Consider the following 27,158-nt stretch of genomic DNA (forward strand, 5'->3'; position numbering starts at 1 on the left):
ACCGATAATAAAATACACAATAGTGTTGTGTCGGAATATTGAGTACCCACTATGCCAGGGGTAGGGAACCTATGGCTCTAGAGCCAGATGTGGCTCTTTTGATGACTGCATCTGGCTCTCGGATAAATCTGACCTGACATTGCTTAACAGGATAAGTAATGAATAATTCCACTTGTAATCACAGTGTTAAAAACAACGTTCGAAATATAAAACATTCTCATGCATTTTTATGTTCAAGAAGTTGGGTTAATGGTAAGAAGTAATTTATTTATTATTGGTTAGTGTGGGGCTTGCCCTCCTGGGGGTTCTTCAGACCACCAAGAGTCTGTTTTAGGGTTACAATATTGTTTTATTTTAGTTTTCTCTCAGTTGCTTTACAGCAATTGTTTTTTTCTCTTTTGTCCTCACTCGCGCTCTGACTCCAGCCCCAACTCTGTCTCTCCTTCTGGCTGCTGCTTATAACAGAGCGACAAGTGATTAGATAAAAAGGCCCAGGTGGGCCTACTACGCCGCACCTGTCGCTGATTTCGAGGCCGGTCCTGGCAACATCCCGCTTTGCTGCAGGCCACGCCCCCTCCACAGTTAGCTTCAGAATAACAATGTTATTACAAAGAATAAGAGACTTATTATACTCTGGAAATGTTGGTCTTACTTAAATGCACGCGTTTAGTTGTGTTCAGTGTTAAAAAAAATATTATATGGCTCTTAGGGAAATACATTTTAAAATATTTGGCTTCTTGGCTCTCTCCGCCAAGAAGGTTCCCGACCCCTGCACTATGCAGTCGGAATCTATTGTTTGAAGGCTTTTGGATGCTGTTTTCTGCTCAATTTTTAGCACGTTTTATGGTTGTAATCCACTTCAGTCATCTACCGGGTTCTTTAGGATTGTGGTATGGTTCTCTCCCCTTCCCATTTACTTGTTCATTCTAGAATCCTAGCACACGTTTGACAGAGAACCTAAGTCACTGGCGGGCTTTACTGCCAGAGCGGCGTTGTCCGGAAGACACGATAGGTCCGTACATGCAGACTGGACTCTTGTCACTTCTTTCACTCATGATTTTTAGAACTTAGCTTCTGTGACCTTACGTTCTGGGCTGTTGCTCGGAATTCTGCCTCCTCTGTGCCGCGAGATACAGCCTGGTGTGTCGTGGGAGACTATCTAATTTCACCCAGTTGGGTTCAAAATATTTTTCACAAACCAGTAATTATAGTCTGCAAATGATGTGTTGTTGTTGAGTTTTGGTTCTGTCTAGAGCTGGGCAGATAACCGTGTAATACTCCTCCATGTCAGTAGGTGGCAGCCGGTAGCTAATTGCTGTGTTGATGTCGGAAACAGCGGGAGTCAACGTGCAGGTAAAAAGGTGTCTGATGCTTCAATCAATCAATGTCAATCAATGTTTATTTATACAGCCCCAAATCACAAATGTCTCAAAGGACTGCACAAATCATTACGACTACGACATCCTCGGAAGAACCCACAAAAGGGCAAGGAAAACTCACACCCAGTGGGCAGGGAGAATTCACATCCAGTGGGACGCCAGTGACAATAATGACTATGAAAAACCTTGGAGAGGACCTCAGATGTGGGCAACCCCCTCCCCCCGGTTCTGGATGTCGAGCGGGTCTAACATGATACTGTGAAAGTTCAATCCATAGTGGCTCCAACACAGCCGCGAGAGTTCAGTTCAAAGTGGATCCAAGACAGCAGCGAGAGTCCCGTCCACAGGAAACCATCTCAAGCGGAGGCGGATCAGCAGCGTAGAGATGTCCCCAACCGATACACAGGCGAGCGGTCCATCCTGGGTCTCGACTCTGGACAGCCAGTACTTCATCCATGGTCATCGGACCGGACCCCCTCCACAAGGGAGGGGGGGGACATAGGGGAAAAAAGAAAAGAAGCGGCAGATCAACTGGTGTAAAAAGGAGGTCTATTTAAAGGCTAGAGTATACAAATGAGTTTTAAGGTGAGACTTAAATGTTTCTACTGAGGTGGCATCTTGAACTGTTACCGGGAGGGCATTCCAGAGTACTGGAGCCCGAACGGAAAACGCTCTATAGCCCGCAGACTTTTTTTGGGCTCTAGGAATCACTAATTAGCCGGAGTCTTTTGAACGCAGATTTCTTGCCGGGACATATGGTACAATACAATCGGCAAGATAGGATGGAGCTAGACCGTGTAGTATTTTATACATAAGTAGTAAAACCTTAAAGTCACATCTTAAGTGCACAGGAAGCACTTAAACCAAAAATAAACAAAAAGGTGTGTGCCCCTAAGAAAAGACATTGAAGCTTAGGTAAGGCTATGCGGAACGATACTAAAACTCAACTGGCTGCAAAATAAAAAAAAACAGAATGCTGGACGACAGCAAAGACTTACTGTGGAGCAAAGACGGCGTCCACAAAGTACATCCGAACATGACATGACAAATTAACAATGTTCCCACAAAGAAGGATAAAAACAACTGAAATATTCTTGATTGCTAAAACAAAGTAAATGCGGAAAATATCGCTCAAAGGAAGAGATGAAACTGCTACGGGAAAATACCAAAAAACGAGAAAAAGCCACCAAAATAGGAACGCAAGACAAGAAGTAAAACACTACACAGGTAAAAAGGTGCAGGTAAAAAGGTGTCTGATGCTTAAACCAAAAATAAACAAAAGAAAAGGCATTGAAGCTTAGGGAAGGCTATGCAGAAAGAAACTAAAACTGACCTGGCTACAAAGTAAACAAAAACAGAATACTGGACGACAGCAAAGACTTACAGCTTGTGGAGCAGAAGGCGTCCACAAAGTACATCCGTACATGACTTGACAACACCAAACTCGGAGCGCAAGATAAGAAGTAAAACACTACACACAGGAAAACCGCAAAAAAGTCCAAATAAGTCAGGGTGTGATGTGACAGGTGGTGACAGTACACCTACTTTGAGACAAGAGCTATATTGATGCATGCTTGGTTATGCTTTAAAGCATGGGTGTCAAACTCTGGCCCGCGGGCCAAATTTGGCCCGCCGTGTAATTTCATTTGGCCCTTGAGGCAGTATGAAATTAACATTAGACCTGGCCCGCCGGTTTTATACACCGCATTCACCACTAATACTCATACTTGCCAACCCTCCCGATTTTCCCGGACTCCCAAATTTCAGTGCCCCTCCCGAAAATCTCCCGGGGTAAACATTCTCCCGAATTTCTCCCCATTTCTACCCGGACGACAATATTGGGGGTGTGCCTTAAAGTCACTGTTTTTAGCGTCCTCTACAACCTGTCGTCACGTCCGCTTTTCCTACATAGAAATAAAGTTGCCGACCCTGTCACATAATATATGCGACTTTTACACACACACACGCACACAAGTGAATGCAACGCATACTTGTTCAACAGCCATACAGGTCACATTGAGGGCGGTCGTATAAACAACTTTAACACTGTTACAAATATGCACCACACTGTGAACCCACACCAAACAAGAATAGCAAACACATTTCGGGAGAACATCCGCACCGCAACATAATAATAATAATAATAATGGATTAGATTTATATCGCGCTTTTCTATTGTTATATACTCAAAGCGCTCACAGAGAAGTGGGAACCCATCATTCATTCACACCTGGTGGTGGTAAGCTACATATGTAGCCACAGCTGCCCTGGGGTAGACTGACGGAAGCGTGGCTGCCAGTTTGCGCCTACGGCCCCTCCGACCACCACCAATCATTCATTCATCATTCATTCACCGGTGTGAGCGGCACCGGGGGCAAAGGGTGAAGTGTCCTGCCCAAGGACACAACGGCAGCGACTTTGATGTCCATAGGTGGGAAACGAACCTGCAACCCTCAGGTTTCTGGCACGGCCGCTCTACCCACTACGCCATGCCGCCCCCAACACAACATCAACACAACAGAACAAATACCCAGAAACCCTTGCAGCACTAACTCTTCTGTGACGCTACAATATAGCCCCCACCCAAGCAATAATTAATGTTTTACTCATGCACTTTCTCTTGCTACTTCAAGGCTTGAACGTTTGATTAATTTGTTATTGTTATTTTATTTTCAAATGTATTATTAGGCTGTGGGAAAAGTTTATTTTGATATTTACCTCAGAGGGCTGCAAATAGAAAAGAGGCATTCAATTTTTATTTAAATTTTATTTGACATGCCATTGATATTTTTTTTTATTATTAATATTATTATTTAAAACTCGATTTTACATGTCACTAAAGTTATATAAGCATTGCTTGTTCAATATTCAATGCAAAACTTGTTTGGGTCCCTATTAAATGGCTAATTTGTTCAACTTTGGCCCGTGGCTTTGTTCAGTTTTAAATTTTGGCCCACTCTGTATTTGAGTTTGACACCCCTAGTTTAAAGTCATATCCAACAATTGCGACAACGACTTTTTACTGTCAACTGAGTTTCGTTTTTTCCAATGATTTCCGCTGGTGGTGTGCCCTGGCTCAAAAAAAGGTTGAAAACCCCCTGTCATAGCCGACTTTAATGTTCTTGAAGGTGCATGGTGTGATACGCCCAGTGGGCATGACGTTAAAGTGCATCTGGCAGTGGAGGCTTCTCTACGGGGTCTTGCTTGGGGCACTAGCCCAGGGGTCGGGAACCTTTTTGGCTGAGAGAGCCATGAAAGCCAAATATTTCAAAATGTATTTCCGTGAGAGCCATATCATATTTTTTAACACTGAATACAACTAAATGTGTGCATTTTTAAGTAACACCAACATGTTTAGAGTATAATACATCCCTTATTCGTTTTAATAACATTCTTATTCTGAAGTTAACCAATAATAAATCAAATACTTCTTACAATTAATGCGACTTATTGAACAAGTCTGGTAGAAAACGGATGGATGGATAAAATGCATGGGAATGTTTGGTATTTTGAACGTTATTTTTAGCTCTGTGCTTACTAGCGGAATTATTCATAATTATCGTGTTAAGCCAGGGGTGTCTAAACTTTTTCCACTGAGGGCCGCACACTGAAAAATCAGAGCAAATGGGTGCTATTTTCATCATGTTTAATTTTAAAAACCAATACAATATATGTATAAAAATACTCAGTTATGATCCCGGGGACCCTAAAGGATTTTGGTCAAAAAAAATATATAAAAAATGTGTCATTATTCAGTATTATAATTTTTATTATTATGCAAGTTTTAAATCTCTAGATCAACATAAAAAAAAATTTTTTTTTTTTAAAAACACAAAATATGCAATATTTTCACCCAATAACTTTTTTAGGTGGGATATTTGAAATTATATAATAATTGGAGCCTTACTTTTGGATTTTGATTCATTATTATTTTTTGAGCAATGACAGTTAAAAACAAATCACACTAAAATAATTTGGGATCCAAAAGTGTCCTATTTATTAAAGTGTTAAAAAATAAATTATACATTTTTTTTTACTGTTTACTTTTAGCACAATAATCTCGACATCAACTTCAGATATATCCGTCAATTTTAAGTTGTATTGTTGTTTATGTTTTGTTTGTTTGTTTTAGGCCCTTCTTTAAAAAAAAAAACAGCTCAGTTTTTTATATGGTAAAACACAAAATATGCAACATTTTCCCCCAAAAATATCTCAAAGTGGAATATTTAATGTGATGTAATCGAAGCCTTGTATAGGTCAATAATTCAAAATGACATTGATTTTGATTCATTATTATTTTTTAAAGAAAGAAACAGCCTGCATGGCAGCTTTGTTTTATAAGAGTAAGCATTGCAACGATTTTTTGTTACATTTCACCTGTTTGCTCTTTTATACCACTTTTTATGTTTTGAATTTTTTTTAATTGTATTCTTAAAATGTGGCGTGGGGCCGTTAAAAATGTTAAGCAATGTCAGCTAAGATTTATCTGAGAGCCAGATGAAGTCATCAAAAGAGCCACATCTGGCTCTAGAGCCATAGGTTCCCTACCCCTGTACCAGGAAGTTAACCCCTTTGCTACTGTCATCCCAGCTGGCCCTTGGCAAAGACCTAATACCTGACTGCCCCCTCGCCAGGGATACGGTGAAGACCTCAACGGCGTAGAAGGTGGAAGACGGTAGATTTAAGAACCACCACAAGGGCTGGGGATAGCGGACGATGGCTGCAGTACAAAAGGGTTCCCAGTCGTCTGGAACTCCATGCCACTGGACCCTGATCCGGTTCTGTTAAGGATCTTGTGGTGACTGTCTGTGCACCAGTCTCCCCACATTATCCTGGTAGGGATACACTCCTACCAGGAGGATCACAAGACAAAGAATTATTATGAAAATCATATATTTTTAGTCTTTTCACTCTGTTGTACTTAGTCCATTCAAATTTCCCACTATATCTCTATTTTGCAAGACCACAATCGACCCTTTTCTAGAACCTCCAGTTCCTGGACCTAGAGGAGGACTGGTATGGACGAGTGTTTTAGTGTATTTCCATACCGAATAAGTAAACAGACAATATTAGGTCACATTTCTTTGACTAAAAAGTAAGTAAATGAAATAAAAAGTAATAATGTCACTACCTGACAGGTACCGGAAGACAAGAGAGGTCTGTACATGCAGACTGGACTCATGGTTTTTCCAACAGAAGGATATCCCTATAAAAAGTATTGTGAGGCACATGCACTAACCCCTGGACCACCGTGCTGCCCAATACGGAAAACCATTGGATCGAATAGAGAGGCAAATACTAGAGTCTGTGAACGTTGCTCCAAAGTTAGGATTTTTTTGTTGATTTAATCCATCCATCTATCCATTTTCTACCGCTTATTCCCTTCGGGGTCGCGGGGGGCGCTGGAGCCTATCTCGGTTACAATCGGGCGGAAGGCGCGGTACAACCTGGACAAGTCGCCACCTCATCGCAGGCCCAACACAGACAGACAAAATTCACACTCACAATCACACACTGGGGCCAATGTTGATTTAATGTGCGTACAAAAGTATACATTGAAGGCAACAAATACAAAATAGAGATCTCATTTGCACCCCTGCTGGTGGTTTGTGTGGCTACAGGCTAAAGCTTCCCAACTCCATCTTTCTACTGTGACTTCTCCAATATTAATTGAACAAATTGCAAAAGATTCAGCAACACAGATGTCCAAAATACTGTGTAATTATGCCGTTAAAGCAGATTACTTTTAGCTGTGTGTGTGTGCAGCGCTCATACTTCCTAAAAACCCGTGACGTCTTGCGTACGCGTCATCATTACACGACGTTTCCAAGACGAAGCTCCCGGGAAATTAAAAATTGTAATTTAGTAAACTAAAAAGGCCGTATTGGCATGTGTTGCAATGTTAATATTTCATCATTGATGAAATACTAACAGTAGTGGGTTTAAGTAGGACTTTAATGCAGAGCTACATCATTGAGGGATGCTGCTTGAGGATAGCAGATTATTTGATCCCTCCTCTTTCCTCCTCCCCTCTCTCTCTCTCTCTCTTCCCGGGTGCACACTTCCACCCATGGCCGACTGTAGGTGATCCAGCTCCGCCAGTCTCCAGCAGGTGTCCACCATGGCGAGCACGGCAAGCGGATCTCTGGCGCGCTCTCTCTCCCTCCTCGTCATTTCGACGGCGTTTCTCCTGAAAGGTAAGTTTGCTGCACGCTCTTCCAACGCCTGTGTGTTTGAGCGGTTGTGCGCGCGCAAGTTGTCGGGCCGCGCGCACCAGACTCCCCTCGCGTTTCAGCGTCGATCTCCTTCGCTCCCGCGCAGGCGGCGACGCGAGTGCGCAACTGAGCGGCCGCACGTGTCACGCGCAATGACGCACTACGGCCGTCAATTCGGCGCCGGTGTCAAGCTTGTACGTTGTGGTTGAATCGGTGTTTTGGTCTTTATATAAATATATATGTATGTATGTATGTATATATCCACATCAAGAAAGTGCCGCACAATTGCACAGGCAGCAATAAAGTAGCGCTGCATTACGTCAAGTGAACGTCCAGCAAAATGCAGTAATGCACGATTTTTAAACTTGCAGGGTTAACATATTAGCATGACTGCGAATGTTTTGGAGTAAAAAAAAAAAAAAAAAAAAAAGCACGAACACGCAATGCAGCTCTCATGTCCTCTTGGAGAGAGTGTGTGTGTGTACATCTGACATGTCTGTGCATGAATCAGTAAATCAGTGTGCACTCTCGCTTACTGATCATTTCCCAGCAAAGACCTCGGTGTCAGTCAACGTGTGTGTGTGTGTGTGTGTGTGTGTGTGTGTGTGTGTGTGTGTGTGTGTGCGTGTGTGTGTGTGCTTGTATTTCTGCCCTTCTTGAGACATCAACAAGGAAAATTACCTTCCATATGAGGACCAGTGAACAAGTTAGGACATAAATCATACGTAAAACCATCCATCCATCCATTTTCTACCGCTTGTCCCTTTCGGGGTCGCGGGGGGTGCTGGAGCCTATCTCAGCTGCATTTGGGCGGAAGGCGGTGTACACCCTGGACAAGTCGCCACCTCATCGCAGGGCTAACACAAATAAACAAACAACATTCACACACGAGGGACCAATTTAGTGTTGCCAATCAACCTATCCCCAGGTGCATGTTTTTGGGGGTGTGAGGGGAACCCGCGCAGTCACGGAGAGAACATGCAAACTCCGCACAGAAAGATCCCGAGCCCGGGATTGAACTCGGGACTACTCAGAAACTTTGTATTGTGAGGAACATGCACTAAGTCCTGTGCCACCGTGCTACCCAATACGTTAACCATAGCATCCAATAGTGAGCCAAATACTACAGTCTGTGAACATTGCTCCAAAGTCAGGATTTTTTTTTGTTGATTTAATATGCGTACAAAAGTAAACGTTGAGAGGCGCGAAGGCAAAAATACATGATGGAACGAGACGGTAGCTAAAGAACTTCCCTATAACAAGTATTGTGAGGCACATGCATTAACCCCTGTGGCACCGTGCTGCCCAATATGGAAAACCATAGCATCCAATAGAGAGCCAAATAATAGAGTCTGTGAACATTGCTCCAAAGTCAGGATTTTTTTTGTTGATTTAATGTGCATGAAAAAGTAAACATCGACAGGTGCAAAGGCAGAAATACATGATAGAACAAGACGGCAGCTAAAGAAGGACTTCCCTATAACAAGTATTGTGAGGCACATGCACTAACTCCTGTGCCACTGTGCTGCCCAATACGGAAAACCATTGCATCCAATAGAGAGCCAAATACTAGAGTCTGTGAACATTGATCCAAAGTCAGGATTTTTTCGTTGTTGATTTAATCCATCCATCTATCCATTTTCTACCGCTTATTTCCTTTTTGTTGATTTAATATGCATACAAAAGTAAACATTGACAGGCGCGAAGGCAAAAATATATGATAGAACGAGACAGTAGCTAAATAACTTCCCTATTACAAGTATTGTGAGGCACATGCATTAACTCCTGTGCCACTGTGCTGCCCAATACGGAAAACCATTGCATCCAATAGAGAGCCAAATACTAGATTCTGTGAACATTGCTCCAAAGTCAGGATTTTTTTTGTTGATTTAATATGCGTACAAAATTAAACATTGACAGGCGCGAAGGCAAAAATGTATGATAGAACGAGACTGTAGCTAAAGAACTTCCCTATTACAAGTATTGTGAGGCACATGCATTAACCCCTGTGACACCGTGCGGCCCAATATGGAAAACCATAGCATCCAATAGAGAGCCAAATACTAGAGTCTGTGAACATTGCTCCAAAGTCGGGATTTTTTTTTGTTGATTTAATGTGCGTACAAAAGTAAACATTGACAAGTGCAAAGGCAGATATACATGATAGAACAAGACGGCAGCTAAAGAAGGATATCCCTATAAAAAGTATTGTGAGGCACATGCACTAACCCCTGGACCACCGTGCTGCCCAATACGGAAAACCATTGGATCGAATAGAGAGGCAAATACTAGAGTCTGTGAACGTTGCTCCAAAGTTAGGATTTTTTTGTTGATTTAATCCATCCATCTATCCATTTTCTACCGCTTATTCCCTTCGGGGTCGCGGGGGGCGCTGGAGCCTATCTCGGTTACAATCGGGCGGAAGGCGCGGTACAACCTGGACAAGTCGCCACCTCATCGCAGGCCCAACACAGACAGACAAAATTCACACTCACAATCACACACTGGGGCCAATGTTGATTTAATGTGCGTACAAAAGTATACATTGATGGGTGCAAAGGCAAAAATATATGATAGAACAAGACAGCAGCTAAAGGACTTCCCTGTTACAAATATTGTGAGGCACGTGCACTAACCCCTGTTCCACCGGGCTGCCCAATATGGAAAACCATTGCATCCAACTGAGAGCCAAATAAGAGAGTCCGTGAACATTGCTCCAAAGTCAGGATTTTTGTTGTGGATTTAATGTGCATACAAAGGTAAACATTGACAGGTGCAAAGATAGAACAAGACGGGAGCTAAAGAAGGACTTCCCTATTCAATCCCGAAAAAAGCTCGCCAGGTGAACAGCTGATTTTACGACTTCCGGCGCTGGCATAAGACAATCGGCGTCCCATATGTGACCATAGACTGAACAAATACACTACAGTACTAAGACTATAGTGGCCATTAACAGTTAGCTTCGACAGCTGGGTTGCCCAAAGTGCAGCACAGGGGCCGTCTGTGTTCTGTGACTCCTTTTGTCATCAGCCTTTTAGCTCATTACAAAAATAAACGAAAAATAGAGATCTCATTTGCACCCCTGCTGGTGGAATCTATCAGAAAGGAGGGGTTTTTCAAATTGACTGTGTGTCGGTTGTAAAAGTGCTCCCCCTCTGGTCAACATTTGAAATAACAATTGTGTTGTAAAAATTTGTAGCGCTCCCCCTCCGGTCAACATATGAAATAACAAGTGTGTATGTTAGAAATTGACCCCCTTTGGCCATAATTAATGAAAAAAATAAAAACATGTATGTAGAAACATACTGTAATAACTTGGAGTAAATAATGTAGATTAAAAACCAGTTACAAACAATTCAAAAAGAAACAAATAACTAAAAGCCTACCTTTTTTTATATTTACAATGTATGCATTTTTTGGCGGTCTCAAGAAGGCAACAAATACAAGTGTGTGTGTGTGTGTGTGTGTGTGTGTGTGTTACCTCCCTCCTGCTGACATTACTGACACATGTGTAACAGTTCAAATGTCAGCATGCTGCAGGGTTCAGTCCCTCACAGCTTGCTGTGTGTTGTTGTTGTTATTGTCCCTTCTTGCCTTGTACAAATAAATGAATAAGCAAATGACCAGCAACACTTATTATATGCGATGTTGATGAATTTCACTCTTCTGGGGTCGTCACTGGCTGGAAGGTTGCTGAGAAAAGTCAACGGGTCCTCAGGAAAGGTATAGGGAAACCAAACGTATGCACCAGCTGATCACAATATTAGGTTTGTGTTTACTGTGTTGTGTGATACACACAATGTGTGTATGGCGTGTACTGCTGAGTCCACATCTTGGTTCTAGTATTTTTGGCTTTTCTGATTTGATCTAACGCACCACTTCCATTGCATCTAACCCGGGGGTCAGCAACTCATGGCTCTTTAGCGCCGCCCTGTACCATTTTCAGAGATGTGTGACAATGGAAAAAGATAGAGAAAATATATATTTTGTTTTAATCTATTTTCTGTAGGAGAACAAACATGATACAAGCATTTATAATTGTTACAAATCCCACTGTTTAGATTAAACATGCTTCACTGATGAGAGTATTTGGCTAGCATGTCTTACTAATTTCAGCAATCCTTGAACTCATCGTAGTTTGTTTACATGTACAACTTGTTCCGATGCTGCCACAAACACGTGTTTTATGCCACTCCTTCGTTGTCTCATTTTGTCCACCAAATGTTTTATGCTGTGCGTGAATGCACCAAGATGATTTTATTGATTTTCTGGTGTGCTTATCAGGCATGACTGCAAGCTAATCGATGCCAAAATGCTATTTAGACTAGCTGTATGTACATATTGCATCATTATGCCTCGTTTGTGGGTATATTTTAGCTCATTTATTTTCCTTTATAAGTGTTTCTATTAAAAAAATGGTTTGAATGTTTGATAATATATATTTTGCATAATCAGACAATATTTAAGTTTGCTGTAATATGGAGCACATATATTTGTTTTCGCCCAAAATACAAACCCCGTTTCCATATGAGTTGGGAAATTGTGTTAGATGTAAATATAAACGGAATACAATGATTTGCAAATAATTTTCAACCCATATTCAATTGAATGCATTACAAAGACAAGATATTTGATGTTTTTTTTTTTTTTTCCAAATAATTAACTTACTGCGATGAGGTGGCAGTAGCAAATGGATGGATGGAAGAAAAATTAACTTAGAATTTTATGGTTGCAAGACGTGCCAAAGTAGTTGGGAAAGGGCATGTTCACCACTGTGTTACATCACCTTTTCTTTTAACAACACTCAAATGTTTGGGAACTGAGGAAACTAATTGTTGAAGCTTTGAAAGTGGAATTCTTTCCCATTCTTGTTTTATGTAGAGCTTCAGTCGTTCAACAGTCCGGGGTCTCCGCTGTCGTATTTTACCCTCACTCTTTTTTTACGAAGCCACGCGGTTGTAACACGTGTTGAATGTGGCTTGCCATTGTCTTGCTGAAATAAGCAGGGGTGTCCATGAAAAAGACTGCTCTTAGATGGCAGGATATGTTGTTCCAAAACCTGCATGTACCTTTCAGCATTAATGGTGCCCTGACAGATGTGTAAGTTACCCATGCCTTGGGCACTAATGCACCCCCATACCATCACAGATCCTGGCTTTTGAACTTTGCGTCGATAACAGTCTGGATGGTTCGCTTCCCCTTTTGTCTGGATAACACGATGTGGAATATTTCCAAAAACAATTTGAAATGTGGACTCGTCAGACCACAGAACACTTTCCACTTTGCATCAGTCCATCTTAGATGATCTCGGGCCCAGAGAAGCCGGCGGCGTTTCTGGATGTTGTTGAAAGATGGCTTTCGCTTTGCATAGTAGAGCTTTAACGTGCACTTTCAGATGTAGCGACCAACTGTATTTAGTGACAGTGGTTTTCTGAAGTGTTCCTGAGCCCATGTGGTGATATCCTTTAGAGATTGTCGGTTTTTGATACAGTGCCGTCTGAAGGATCAAAGGTCACGGTCATTCAATGTTGGTTTCCGGCCATGCTGCTTAAGTGGAGTGATTTCTCCATATTTTCTGAACCTTTTAATGATATTATGGACCATAGATGTTGAAATCCCTAAATTTCTTGCAATTGCACTTTGAGAAACGTTTTTCTGAAACTGTTTGACTATTTGCTAATGCAGTTGTGGACAAAGGGGTGTACCTCGCCCCATCCTTTCTTGTGAAAGACTGAGCATTTTTTGGGAAGCTGTTTTTATACCCAATCATGGCACCCACCTGTTTCCAATTAGCCTGCACACCTGTGGGACGTTCCAAATAAGTGTTTGATGAGCATTCCTCAACTTTATCAGTATTTATTGCCACCTTTCCCAACATCTTTGTCACGTGTTGCTGGCATCAAATTCTAAAGTTAATGATTATTTGCAAAAAAAAAGTGTTTATGAGTTTGAACATCAATATGTTGTCTTTGTAGCATATTCAACTGAATATGGGTTGAAAAGGATTTGCAAATCATTGTATTCTGTTTATATTTACATCTAACACAATTTTCCAACTCAGATGGAAACGGGGTTTGTAGAAAGAATACATTGAGTAAAAAAATTTACAGCACTTTATTGATACATATTGTTTCCAGGCTTTCGAGGGTAACCAAATCCGTCCCGCGGGCCTTGAGTTTGACACCTGTAACATACATTTGCAGGTGCACCTAATGAAGTGTCCTGCAATTGTTTTCCCCGGCTGCTCACTACTCAAGTCTTATATTTATTTCACAAGTGCTGATTGCATTACGGAGGCTGTGTTGAATTGGAACATTGTCTCACCCCCCCGCCCCCACAATAATGCAATTAACCTCATAGACAAATAGAATATTGCATTGTGTACGCTCGTTTGCGGCATGGGAGAGATGATGGCGTCTTTTGGTGGAATGCATTGCATTGTTTGGTGCTAATCCAGTACGTGTGTTCAAAGGCCTACTGAAATGAGATTTTCTTATTGAAACGGGGATAGCAGGTCCATTCTATGTGTCATACTTGATCATTTCGCGATATTGCTATATTTTTGCTGAAAGGATTTAGTAGAGAACATCCACGATAAAGTTTGCAACTTTCGGTGCTAAGAGAAAAGCCTCTACCGGAAGTCGCAGACAATGACGTCACCCGTGTGGGGTCTCCTCACATATTCACATAGATTCGTGTTTGAGGATATTGACAGCGACAGACTAGAAAAAAACAAACAAACGCGATTGCATTGGGACAGATTCCGATGTTTTTAGACACATTTACTAGGATAATTCTGGGAAATCCCTTATCTTTCTATTGTGTTGCTGGGGACGGCGTGGCGTGGTTGGGAGAGTGGCTGGGCCAGCAACCTGAGGGTTCCTGGTTCAATCCCCACCTTCTACCAACTTCGTCATGTCCGTCGTGTCCTTGAGCAAGACACTTCACCCTTGCTCCTGATGGTTCGTGGTTAGGGCCTTGCATGGCAGCTACCGCCATCAGTGTGTGAATGTGTGTGTGTGTGTATGGGTGAATGTGGAAATAGTGTCAAAGCGCTTTGAGTACCTTGAAGGTAGAAACGCGCTATACAAGAGTAACCCATTTACCATTTTAGTGAGTTAAATAGTACCTGATAGTCGGAAGGGTGTCTCCACGGGTGTGTTGACGCGCAGTGTCTCAGGGGAGTCGACGGCAGATTTATGGACGGCACAAGCTCAGCTTTTCTCCAGTAAGAACTGACTTTTTAACCACAATTTTCTCACCGAAACTTGCTGGTTGACATGTGGTAGGGATCCATGTTGGCTTGACCGCGCTCTGTTCCATAGGAAAGTTTCACCTTCAGGAATTTTAAACAAGGAATCACCGTGTGTTTGTGTGGCTAAAGGCTAAAGCTTCCTAACTCCATCTTTCTACTTTGGCTTCTCCATTATTAATTGAACAAATTGCAAAAAATGATTCAGCACCACAGATGTCCAAAATACTGTATAATTATGCCGTTAAAGCAGACGACTTTTAGCTGTGTGTGTGCGCAGCGCTCATACTTCCCAAAAACCCGTGACGTCTTGCGTACACGTCATCATTACACGACGTTTCCAAGACGAAATTCCCGGGAAATTTAAAATTGTAATTTAGATTAGATTAGATTAGATTAGATTAGATAGTACTTTATTTATTCCGTCAGGAGAGCTCCTTCAGGAAAATTACAATTTTCAGCACAATCCCATTCAAGATCAGACAAACATTACAGGGGGACAGAACAGGATCGCTGACGGGTCTGCCGGCTTCCAGCGCCCCTTACAAAAAAAAGATGACATACAGGTAAACGGGGGGGGAGAAAAGAATAGAATATTAAAATAAAATTTAAAAAAAATCGGTCTTAGCCTGGGCCCTGGAGTGGGGGTGCAGACTGAGGCCAAGGGAAAAAACAAAAAAAACAACAACTCATAGCCATAGTACACATCCCTCTTACATGTGTGTAAGAGGGAAACATCAAACTAATTTAGTAAACTAAAAAGGCCGTATTGGCATGTGTTGCAATGTTAATATTTCATCATTGATATATAAACTATAAGACTGCGTGGTGGGTAGTAGTGGCTTTCAGTAGGACTTTAAGGGTAAATAACCAGCTTCCTGCTGGATTATCGCAGCAACATATTGTAAAGAGCGCTTAATTTGAGATTATTGCAATCACGTTGATATCATCTGGGGAAATATTGTTGCCGCGTCGACTGAACATCCTGTTACAACATGCTGAAACGTTGCATACGAACAAAGGACCCGCCCGCCGCTGTTTATCTCCTCACGTCACCTGCCCCGGGGGGGATGGGGGGGCCCCGGCCCCGCCGTGGCATATTAGACGTGGGCCTCTGTGAGAAAGGTTGCCCACTTATTGCAGGTTTGAAGCCATTCGTCAGGCCTGAGCAATGGTGAAGTGGATCAATGCGAGCTGTCAGGGAGGCCGCGGGCGCTGCGAGAGGACGGCGTGGAAGAGAAACAAAAGGAAACATACAGTTGTTGCGGGCGGGGGCCCTCACCTGGCAGCAGTTTGCCAGCGTGAGTGATCGGAGATGTCCGAGCTTTGAGATCTGCGAGCTTCTCCCTCAATGGATGTCTGTCTCTTGCTGTTATACAGAATGTTCTTTTGCCTCCGTTTTATTCCCCCGGTGGTCATACCAGTGTCGGGATATCGCTGTCAGTATATTTGGGCTACGCTGTATAAGATGACGGTGCTGGGGCCCTCAGAGCCTATCAGGGCATGTTTGTAGTTGATAACTGATCCTCTTCAAACCTTCTCTGAACAGCAAACATATTGATTTCAAATTGTTGATCAAAGGTTAAATCTGTGGAATGTTCATTCCACCTGAGTTGTCTATTTCACAATTGTTCTATGTTCAAAGCAAAGTGTTATTTTAGGATGGGGTCAAAGTAAGCTTGCACGATATATAGACTATCGTATTTTTCAGACTATAAGGCGCAATTAAAATCCTTTCTTTTTCTCAAAACTCGATAGTGCATATTATACGGTGCACATAATGTACGGAATACTTTTGGTTGAGTTTACCAATCTCAAAAGTAGCGCTGCTGACTTGTCGCCACTCAAGATGATCTCCTGCTGACCCCACTATGGACTGGACTCTCACTATTATGTTAGATCCACTATGGACTGGACTCTCACTATTATGTTAGATCCACTATGGACTGGACTCTCACTATTATGTTAGATCCACCATGGACTGGACTCTCACAATATTTTGCTAGATCCACTATGGACTGGACTATCACACTCTGAACTAGATCCACTATGGACTGGACTCTCACACTCTGAACTAGATCCACTATGGACTGGACTCTCTCACTATTATGTTAGATCCACTATGGACTGGACTCACACACTATTATGTTATATCCACTATGGACTGGACTCTCACTATTATGTTATATCCACTATGGACTGGACTCTCACACTATTATGTTAGATCCACTATGGACTGGACTCTCACAATACTATGCTAGATCCACGATGGACTGGACTCTCACACTAATATGTTAGATCCACTATGGACTGGACTCTCACTATTATGTTAGATCCACTATGGACTGGACTCTCACAATATTATGTTGATCCACTATGGACTGGACTCTCACAATATTATGCTAATTCCAAGATGGACTGGACTCTTACACTATTATGTTAGATCCACCATGGACTGTACTCTCTCAATATTATGCTAGATCCACGATGGACTGGACTCTCTCAATATTATGCTAGATCCACTATCGACTGGACTCTCACACTATTATGTTAGATCCACTATGGACTGGACTCTCACATTATTATGTTAGATCCACTAAGGACTGGACTCTCGCATTATTATGTTAGATCCACTATGGACTGGACTCTCACATTATTATGTTGGATCCACTATGGACTGGACTTTCACACTATTATGTTAGATCCACTATGGACTGGACTCCCACTATTATGTTAGATCCACTATGAACTGGACTCTCCCTATATTATGTTAGCTCCACTATGGACTGGACTCTCACATTATTATGTTGGATCCACTATGGACTGGACTTTCACACTATTATGTTAGATCCACTATGGACTGGACTCCCACTATTATGTTAGATCCACTATGAACTGGACTCTCCCTATATTATGTTAGCTCCACTATGGAATGGACTCTCACTATTATGTTAGATCCACTATGGACTGGACTCTCACACTATTATGTTAGATCCACTATGGACTGGTGTCTCACAATTATGTTAGATCCACAATGGACTGGACTCTCACACTATTATATTAGATCCACTATGGACTGGACTCTCACACTATTAACTACATCCACTCGACGTCCATTTGCAACGGTGGCCCAAGGGGGTCCCCACATCTGCGTACCCCCCCAAGATTTCTCATTGTAGCCCATTGGGTTGAGTTTTTTCTTGCCCTGATGTGGGATCTGAGCCAAGGATGTCATTGTGGCTTGTGCAGCCCTTTGAGACACTCGTGATTTAGGGCTGTATAAATAAACTTTGAATGATTGATTAAATTGTGACCAGTAGATGGCAGTCACACATAAGAGATACCTGTAGCCTGCAATATGACTCAAGTAAACAACATAGAAATGTTATGTTCCATCGAAAATATAGAACATTACACACGGCACTCAAAAATCTATCAAAATGTTTTAGTACGACTTTGGTAAGCTATGAAGCCACACTGCTTGATAGATTGTACTGTGCTTCAACATCGGAGTATTATTATGGTGTGTGTATAAGGTAAGACATATTATCTGGCGTTTTGTTTGGCAATATTATGCAAAAGCAACTTTTCTTACCTTCTGGTACCTGCTGATCTGCATAATTCCTGAAAATGTGCGCACATCCGCCTTTGTAGTCCATACTGACACCATAGTTGATAAACTTCTTATTTTTCTCTATCTTCTTGTTACGGGACATTCTTCCTCCACTCTTGCAATTTCTAATATAAAGTAGTGTAGAGTTCTTACTAACATCTGTCATTAAACTCGCCATGAAAGCGCTAAAACATACCGGTGTAGTGAGTGTACATTATTCACCCAATGAACTTTAATTATTAGAGAGTTCTGGTCGAACGTTTTTTCACATTTGTTGCATTATTGATCCACTGATGAGGAGATGCTGCTCTGTTATTGATTGAAGTAAAGTGTGAATGTCATTAAAACAGTTAGCGCCATATTTTGACACTTCTTCCGCTTCCGTCCTTGCACGCTACACCGCTGCAACAAAGATGACGGGGAGAAGACACTGTCGACTGTGAGCCACTTAAATAAGATCGCCCACAAAACCGCGCATCCTGAAGCGACTGTCAGAAAGTGACTTTAAGATGATGTATAAAACATCATCTATGCAACATTTTGACCAAAGAACCACTTGTGAAGGTTGCCCTCCTGGGGTGGCATAGACACTGGCATAGACACTTTACCCACCTGCTCCCAGTGCCACCCACACTGGTTTAAATGTAACTTAGATATTGGGTTTCACTATGTAAAGCGCTTTGAGTCACTAGAGAAAAGCGCTATATAAATATAATTCACTTCACTTCACTCCTGTGGGTTCTTCTGACACAAAATTCTTCGTTAGCCCGGAAGACGGAGGTAAAAAGTCTTTATTTTCAAAAGCAGTGTGGTTTTGCTTTCCAGCAAAATGTCTCTCGCTCTCATGCCTCTGTTCACCAGCAACTCCCAACCACGTCTCTCGCTCCGCCTGCTGCTAATAAGGGCGACAGTTGATTAGATAACAAATCCCAGCTGGGCAATCTACTCCCCTGCTGCTGACTTCCGTCACACCACCATTACATGCTATGTAGACCACAAGGAAATATTTTAAATGTAGAAAAATACAATTATAAAATGACCCATTTTAATGCGCCTTATAATCCGGTGTGCCTTTTGAATGAAAATAGACCTGACTAGACCCGCTCATTGGCAGTGTGCCTAATAATTTGGTGCGCCCTATGATCCGTAAAATACAGTATATAAATCAGTGTTTCTTAACCATAGGGCCTGGGCCCATTTTTGGGTCGCGATTGCCCCCTAGAGTGCTGCTGAAAAAAACCCTGTTTCTCTGCTATGGTCCATATGGACTGCATTGGTACTCGGTTGTAATACACCTTTTCACCACTTGTGGCAGTAATGACAATCTCAAACAGAATAAGTCATGAGGAATTTTCTTCAGCGCAAAAAAATATGACTAAAGGGGTGAAGCTGAAATTTGATTTGCACTTTTATCGACAGTTTACTTAAGAGCCATATGTATACTATTAGTGTTGTTAAATGATTACATCAGTTTGAATTAATTTATATTAGCATAATATTTTCAATATTAATAAAACATTTATTGATTATTTACTATTGATTTTTCCAAGATGGCGGCGCCCGGAAGGGCTGCGACATTGAGGAGCTCCTCCTAAATATGGAACATTTGGCAGAAATACCGGACAATTCTACAAACTTTATGGCTGGCTCACATCGTGGTCACTCCGTGATCACGTACGACCGCCAGACACTTCTGGGTGTGCACATATCGGGCCGTTTTGGACTGATAGACGCGTGCGTGCTAGACCTGCTAACTAGCACGGGAATACGTCGACGGCTACATCCAGCGGCCTGTGAAGCAGGGGAGTATAGTAGCAGCGGGGGCCGTCTACGGAGCAGACGCCAGCGGTGTGATCGGAAACGCGGATGCCGAGCGGGGCTAAAAACAAAGCGGAAGGCTATTCCCCAAAGTACACCACTTACCTCCATCCTGAAGCCGGATTTAAATGGAAGATGCGAGACTACTGGTCTGGGTAAGGAGTCAGTTAAATTAGAACAAGTTTTTTCTGCTTTGAGTGTTTCAGAGTTGGACATGTGTTTTACTGAGGTGGCTAACCATGATGCGTGTAGTTTATCAAAGCAACAAACAAACAATCGGAAAATTCCTGTCGTATCAATTCCTAGATATGGTCGTAATTATATTAAATGCACTGGGCATAATAAACACAACATTATTAATATTTCTACTACGGATAATTTGATCAAAAATTCCCTAAAACAGCCCACTACATATAATATAGGTTTTTTAAACATAAGATCATTGTCTCCCAAAACGTTGTTAGTTAATGATATCATCAGAGACAACAATCTTAACGTCATCGGTCTCAGCGAAACCTGGCTTAAACCAAACGACTTTTTTGCGCTAAACGAGGCATGTCCTCCTAACTTTACACATGCGCATATTGCCCGTCCTCTGAAAAGGGGTGGGGGGGTCGCACTAATATACAACGAAAACTTTAACCTTAGTCCTAACATAAATGAGAAATATAAATCGTTTGAGGTGCTTACTATGATGTTTTCCTGCTGGCTCCGCTGTGAACGGGACTCTCGCTGCTGTGTTGGATCCGCTTTGGACTGGACTCTTGCGACTGTGTTGGATCCATTATGGATTGAACTTTTACAGTATCATGTTAGACCCGCTCGACATCCATTGCTTTCCTCCTCTCCAAGGTTCTCATAGTCATCATTTTCACCGACGTCCCACTGGGTGTGAGTTTTCCTTGCCCTTATGTGGGCCTACCAAGGATGTCATAGTGGTTTGTGCAGCCCTTTGAGACACTAGTGATTTAGGGCTATATAAGTAAACATTGATTGATTGATTGATTGATTTGTAATTAACACATGGTTTCATATAACTCGGCACGCTTTATCCTGTTTAACTGTAATTAGGTTTGAGAGACAGTGACTACAGAATATGATTCAAATCACAGGTGAGATTACTAATTAAGAGCTAATATTTGAGTGGGTCCTGGGCCCCTCTATAGTGGAAATGTTAGGCCCCGGGGTCAATAAGGTTAAGAACCCCTGATATTTAAATGATATACCATAGACTGGTGGTTCTCAAATGGAGGTACGGTTGGGGACCACTGCTCTACACTATCCATTTGGAGTAGGTTTTTTTTAGAGAGAGCCTCCAGCCCCCCTCGAGATCCCATAAGGGACAAGTGGTAGTAAATGGATGGATATTTCTGGAAATGCATCACACAATTAAACCTTGAGACTTTACTGAAAATAAGATTACTTTTGTTTTTGTTTTGAAACAAAAGTTATTTGATGACTCTGCTTCATTGATCAGCATTATCGTCTAACAAGCGCCATAACTCCGCCTCCATACGAACTTGCTATACCTTAGACTCTTTTTTCCCCCCAGCGGCTCTCTGTGTCAATGCTGGATTTCTCCAGGTCACTGGTGAGTGATAGGAAGAAAAGCTCTGACTGGCATAGGGAGAAGTGGTTCTCTCAATCTCAATACTTTTTTTCCCCTGAAGACAAAGCATCTTATGTCCGTCTTTTATTTTGATCTGGTTGTTTGTTAATTTTTGAGGTGCAACTATTCGTTGTTTTAGTAATCGGGTAATTTATCAATGAGTTTTTTTTTTCTCAATTAATCAGATAATGCAAATTTTGTGGCCTCAATGCAAAATTTTGGGGAATATTGTTTAAATAAACAAAAATTGGTAACTTTCATTATTCTTTTTTCCAATAAATACACAACACTAAGTATATATCCTGTGGCGTACCACAGGGATCAATACTGGGGACCAAAATTGTTTAATCTCAATATAAATGACATTTGTAAAATTACAAACGGCTTAAAGTTAGTATTTGCGGATGATACAACAGTGGTTTGTTCAATAGAACACACAGAAGCTAATACAAATAATAACAGAAGAAATGAACAAATTAAAGATGGTGGTATAGCTCGGTTGGTAGAGCGGCCGTGCCAGCAACTTGAGGGTTGCAGGTTCGATCCCCGCTTCCGCCCTCCTAGTCACTGCCGTTGTGTCCTTGGGCAAGACACTTTACCCACCTGCTCCCAGTGCCACCCACACCGGTTTAAATGTAAAAATTAGATATTGGGTTTCACTATGTAAAGCGCTTTGAGTCACTAGAGAAAAAGCGCTATATAAATATAATTTACTTCACTTCACTTGAAACAAACTTTCAACCTCAGAAAAACTAAAATACTGTTTAAAAAAATAGTCTAAAACAGGAGGAGATACCATCCGCAGTTACCTACCACACAGAGGACATACACTGTTTGATTTTCTATTATGCAGCTCATTTGTATTTAACAGTTTTTGTATTTGTATTCAACATCATGCACAAAAGTGCACTTTAAACTATTGCAGTGGCGTTCTGTACAAAAAGTGTACTTTAATTTAGTGTTTTTATATGTTATCTTAGTGACATCATGCACCAAAGTGCACTTTATATGTTTTAAACTCTTGTAGTGGCGTTCTGTACAAAAATTGCACTTTAATTTAGTGTTGTTTTGATATGTCATCTTAGTGACATCATGCACAAAAGTGCACTAACAGCTTGTTTTAAAATGTCTCTGACAATCTTGCACTTTCTGTTTTGGAAATGATATGAATGTTTGTGCCACTGCTTAATAACTGTTTAATACACTTTTGCTAAATCAACTTAGTATGAAAGTAGCATATATTAATGCAATATGAAAAAGAATGTTTTAATGTAGACACATAGAATCATCATACTGCTGTGATTATATGCATCAAGTGTTCATTCAAGGTTAAAGGGGAACATTATCACCAGACCTATGTAAGCGTCAATATATACCTTGATGGTGCAGAAAAAAGACCATATATTTTTTTAACCGATTTCCGAACTCTAAATGGGTGAATTTTGGCGAATTAAACGCCTTTCTGTTTATCGCACTGGAGGCGATGACGTCAGAATGTGACGTCGCCGAGGTAATACAGCCGCCATTTTCATTTTCAACACATTACAAACACCGGGTCTCAGCTCTGTTATTTTCCGTTTTTTTGACTATTTTTTGGAACCTTGGAGACATCATGCCTCGTCGGTGTGTTGTCGGAGGGTGTAACAACACTAACAGGGAGGGATTCAAGTTGCACCACCGGCCCGAAAATGCCAAAGTGTCTGCCGCCAGACCCCCATTGAATGTACCAAAGTGTTTCCACATTTTACCGGCGATGCTAAGGCAGACATGGCACAGAGATGTATGGATAACCTGCAGATGCATTTGCAACTATAAAGTCAACGAAATCACAAAGGTGAGTTTTGTTGCTGTTGACTTATGTGCTAATCAGACATATTTGGTCGCGGCGTGACTGCCAGATAATCGATGCTAACATGCTACGCTAATCGATGCTAACATGCTATTTATCGGCGGTGCTAAAGCAGACATGGCACAGAGATGTATGGATAACCTGCAGATGCATTTGCAACTATATTACGTTTCCTTCCACCCACATTTAATTCGAAAAAAAACACTTACCAATCGACGGATTTAAGTTGCTCCAGTGTCAAAAGATGCGAAAGTCCCGATCGTTTGGTCCGCACATTTTACCGACGATGCTAACGCAGCTATTCGGCCATGCTATGGCTATGAATAGCGTCAATAGCTATTCGCTCAATAGCTTCAGTTTCTTCTTCAATACTTTCATACTCCAACCATCCATTTCAAAACATGCGTAATCTGTTGAATCGCTTAAGCCGCTGAAATCCGAGTCTGAATCCGAGCTAATGTCGCTATATCTTGCTGTGCTATTCGCCGTTGTTTGTTTACATTGGCAGCACTGTGTGACGTCACAGGGAAATGGATAGTCGCATCGCAAATAGCGAAAATCAAGCACTTTAAAGCTTTTTTCAGGGATATTCCGGGACCGGTAAAAATTTGAAAAAAACTTCAAAAAATACAACAAGCCACTGGGAACTGATTTTTATTGTTTTTAACCCTTTTGATATTGTGATAATGTTCGCCTTTAATGTAGACACATAGAATCATCATACTGCTGTGATTATATGCATCAAGTGTTCGTTCAAGGTTAAGGCAAAATATGCAGATATATATCGTGTATCGCGACATGGCCTAAAAATATCAATATATTATCCCTATGTCAATGTAATAATTCACACATCTTCCGTAAAGTATCTTATTCCAGTGCAGTGCTTCAGGATAATGATAATCCTGCACTTAATGGCTGGTTCATAGTGTGTGTCCACGCGTGGCCTGTACATTATATCAGCCTGCTACATCATTTGTAATAATAATTCGCCCTTCTATTTAAAGAAATTGAATTTATTGCTCATTACATTTACATTAAACGACTTAATAAGCCTCGCGCTCATTGCGAGATATTGCATGGCTCGACTTAATGCGGCGGTAACTAATCTTATTATTTAAAGGGAACCTCGGATGGCGAAGTGGTCAGGAGTAATTTAGGCATGTTTCCATTACTCTTTCTGCTCTGTTTTCTTGTTGGCTAAAAAAAATTAATAAAAAATGTCCACATTATCACTTGTTTGAATATCTGCGAGAATCCAATGCAATCGGTCGGCGAGCAAAGGTTTCTCACCGCTCATAAAGAACATGAGGTTCTGAAGTCAGCAAAGAAATACGTCCATTATTGGGCCCCGGGTGGGAAGAAAAGTAAGTCCATGACTGTGTAATCATTTGAGTTATTGAAAGACTCCAAATCTCTCCTCCAAGGTCGGAGAAGTGCGGCCGCGGTCTGTCAATCACGTCGTAAATAATTGAAAAGTGAACAAAATGAACATTTCTTTAGTAGGTCTGAATGACAAACTTTCTGTGTTGAAATGAGGAGAAAGGGTGGGTTGAAGCTGCTACCCACAGAAGCCTCCATTCAGAACTTTGTTGTTTTTAATGAGGGGAAGAGTTGATATTGCATGAATGCCACATTGTTTACCGACGCGCTCTCACCCGATTGGACGGGGCGGCCACAGTACAATCAGAAAAAAACTGGAAATGCCGGGGTCGGGTCTTTGAAAGTGGCATTAGCACGGCTGATGGAGCAATCACAAGCCCCCATTGAGATGGCCTTGTCGTCACGGCGATGACGTCACTGTGGTCTGTGGCGTTGGCTTATTTGGAACAGTTACACCAGGGGTTCACCAAGGCGGTGCCCGCGGGCACCAGGTAGCCCGTAAGGACCAGATGAGTCGCCCGCTGGCCTGTTCTAAAAATAGCTAAAAAAGCAGCACTTACCAGTGAGCTGCCTCTATTTTTAAATTTTATTTATTTACTAGCAAGCTGGTCTCGCCTTGCTTGACATTTTTAATCCTAAGAGAGACAAAACTCAAATAGAATTTGAAATTCCAAAAAACTATTTTAAAGACTTGGTCTTCACTTGTTTCAATAAATTCATTTATTTTTTACTTTGCTTCTTATAACTTTCAGAAAGACAATTTTAGAGAAAAAATACAACCTTAAAATTGATTTTAGGATTTTTAAACACATATACCTTTTTACCTTTCAAATTCCTTCCTCTTCTTTCCTGACAATTTAAATCAATGTTCAAGTAAATGTATTTTTTTATTGTAAAGATTCGCAGCCCTACTAGTTACTATGGTAATCTAATTAGTTACTATGGTCATCTACGTCAGTGGTTCTCAAATGGGGGTACGCGTACCCCTGGGGGTACTTAAAGGTATGCCAAGGGGTACGTGAGATTTTTTAAAAATATTATAAAAATAGCAACAATTCAAAAATCCTTTATAAATATATTTATTGAATAATACTTCAACAAAATGTGAATGTAAGTTCATAAACTGTGAAAAGAAATCCAACCATGCAATATTCAGTGTTGACAGCTAGATTTTTTGTGGACATGTTCCATAAATATTGATGTTAAAGATTTTTTTTTTTGTGAAGAAATGTTTAGAATGAAGTTGATGAATCCAGATGGATCTCTATTACAATCCCCAAAGAGGGCACTTTCAGTTGATGATTACTTCTACGTGTAGAAACCTTTATTTATAATTGAATCACCTGTTAATTTTTAAACACATTTTTAGTTATTTTGATATCTTTTTTTCCAAATAGTTCAAGAAAGACCACTACAAATGAGCATTATTTTTGCACTGTTATACAATTTAATAAATTGGAAACTGATGACATAGTGCTGTATTTTACTTCTTTATCTCTTTTTATTCTCAACCGAAAATGCTTAGCTCCTATTAGGGGGTTCTTGAATTAAAACATTTTTTCACAGAAAAAAGGTTGAGAACCTCTGTGGTAGGTATCTGCGGACGGTATCTCCTTCTGTTTTAGACAATTTCTTATTACACAGTATTGATGTGGAAATTGTTGCTTGGGCATTTTGTTGGCTGTGGCACCGGCCGAAATGTTGACGTGCAGAGTTTCAAACGCTCCTCATTCTCTTGCGCAGGGGTCTCAAACTCAATTTACCTGGGGGCCGCAGGATGCAGAGTCTGGGTGAGGCTGGGCCGCTAGAATTTCTTTATTTTTTAATTTATTTGTTAAATGTCCTTAATTTTATTTTCAACACAAAATAAAATAAAAATATAAATGAACAAAATGAGAATTGTGCACCGCAACTTTCTTTTTGCAAATACGACTTGTCAGGGTGCCGATGTGCTCAACAGGGGCGGTATAGCTCGGTTGGTAGAGTGGTCGTGCCAGCAACTTGAGGGTTGCATGTTCGATTCCCGCTTCCCCCATCCTAGTC

General features: G+C 41.3%; 1 protein-coding gene across 3 annotated transcripts in view; it reads left to right on the forward strand.

The window, feature by feature from the left end:
- The first annotated feature begins 7,437 nt into the window (after positions 1–7,437).
- Positions 7,438–27,158, forward strand: part of cadm1b (cell adhesion molecule 1b) — a 687,646-nt gene continuing 667,925 nt past the window's right edge. For all 3 annotated transcript variants that reach the window (XM_061878075.1, XM_061878076.1, XM_061878077.1), the window contains exon 1: positions 7,438–7,576. In XM_061878075.1, coding sequence (XP_061734059.1) covers positions 7,501–7,576 — 76 coding nt within the window. In that variant the 5' untranslated portion in view covers positions 7,438–7,500. The remainder of the gene's footprint in view (positions 7,577–27,158) is intronic.

This window comes from Nerophis ophidion, linkage group LG18, assembly GCF_033978795.1.
Source record: "Nerophis ophidion isolate RoL-2023_Sa linkage group LG18, RoL_Noph_v1.0, whole genome shotgun sequence".
Lineage (NCBI taxonomy): Eukaryota > Metazoa > Chordata > Actinopteri > Syngnathiformes > Syngnathidae > Nerophis > Nerophis ophidion.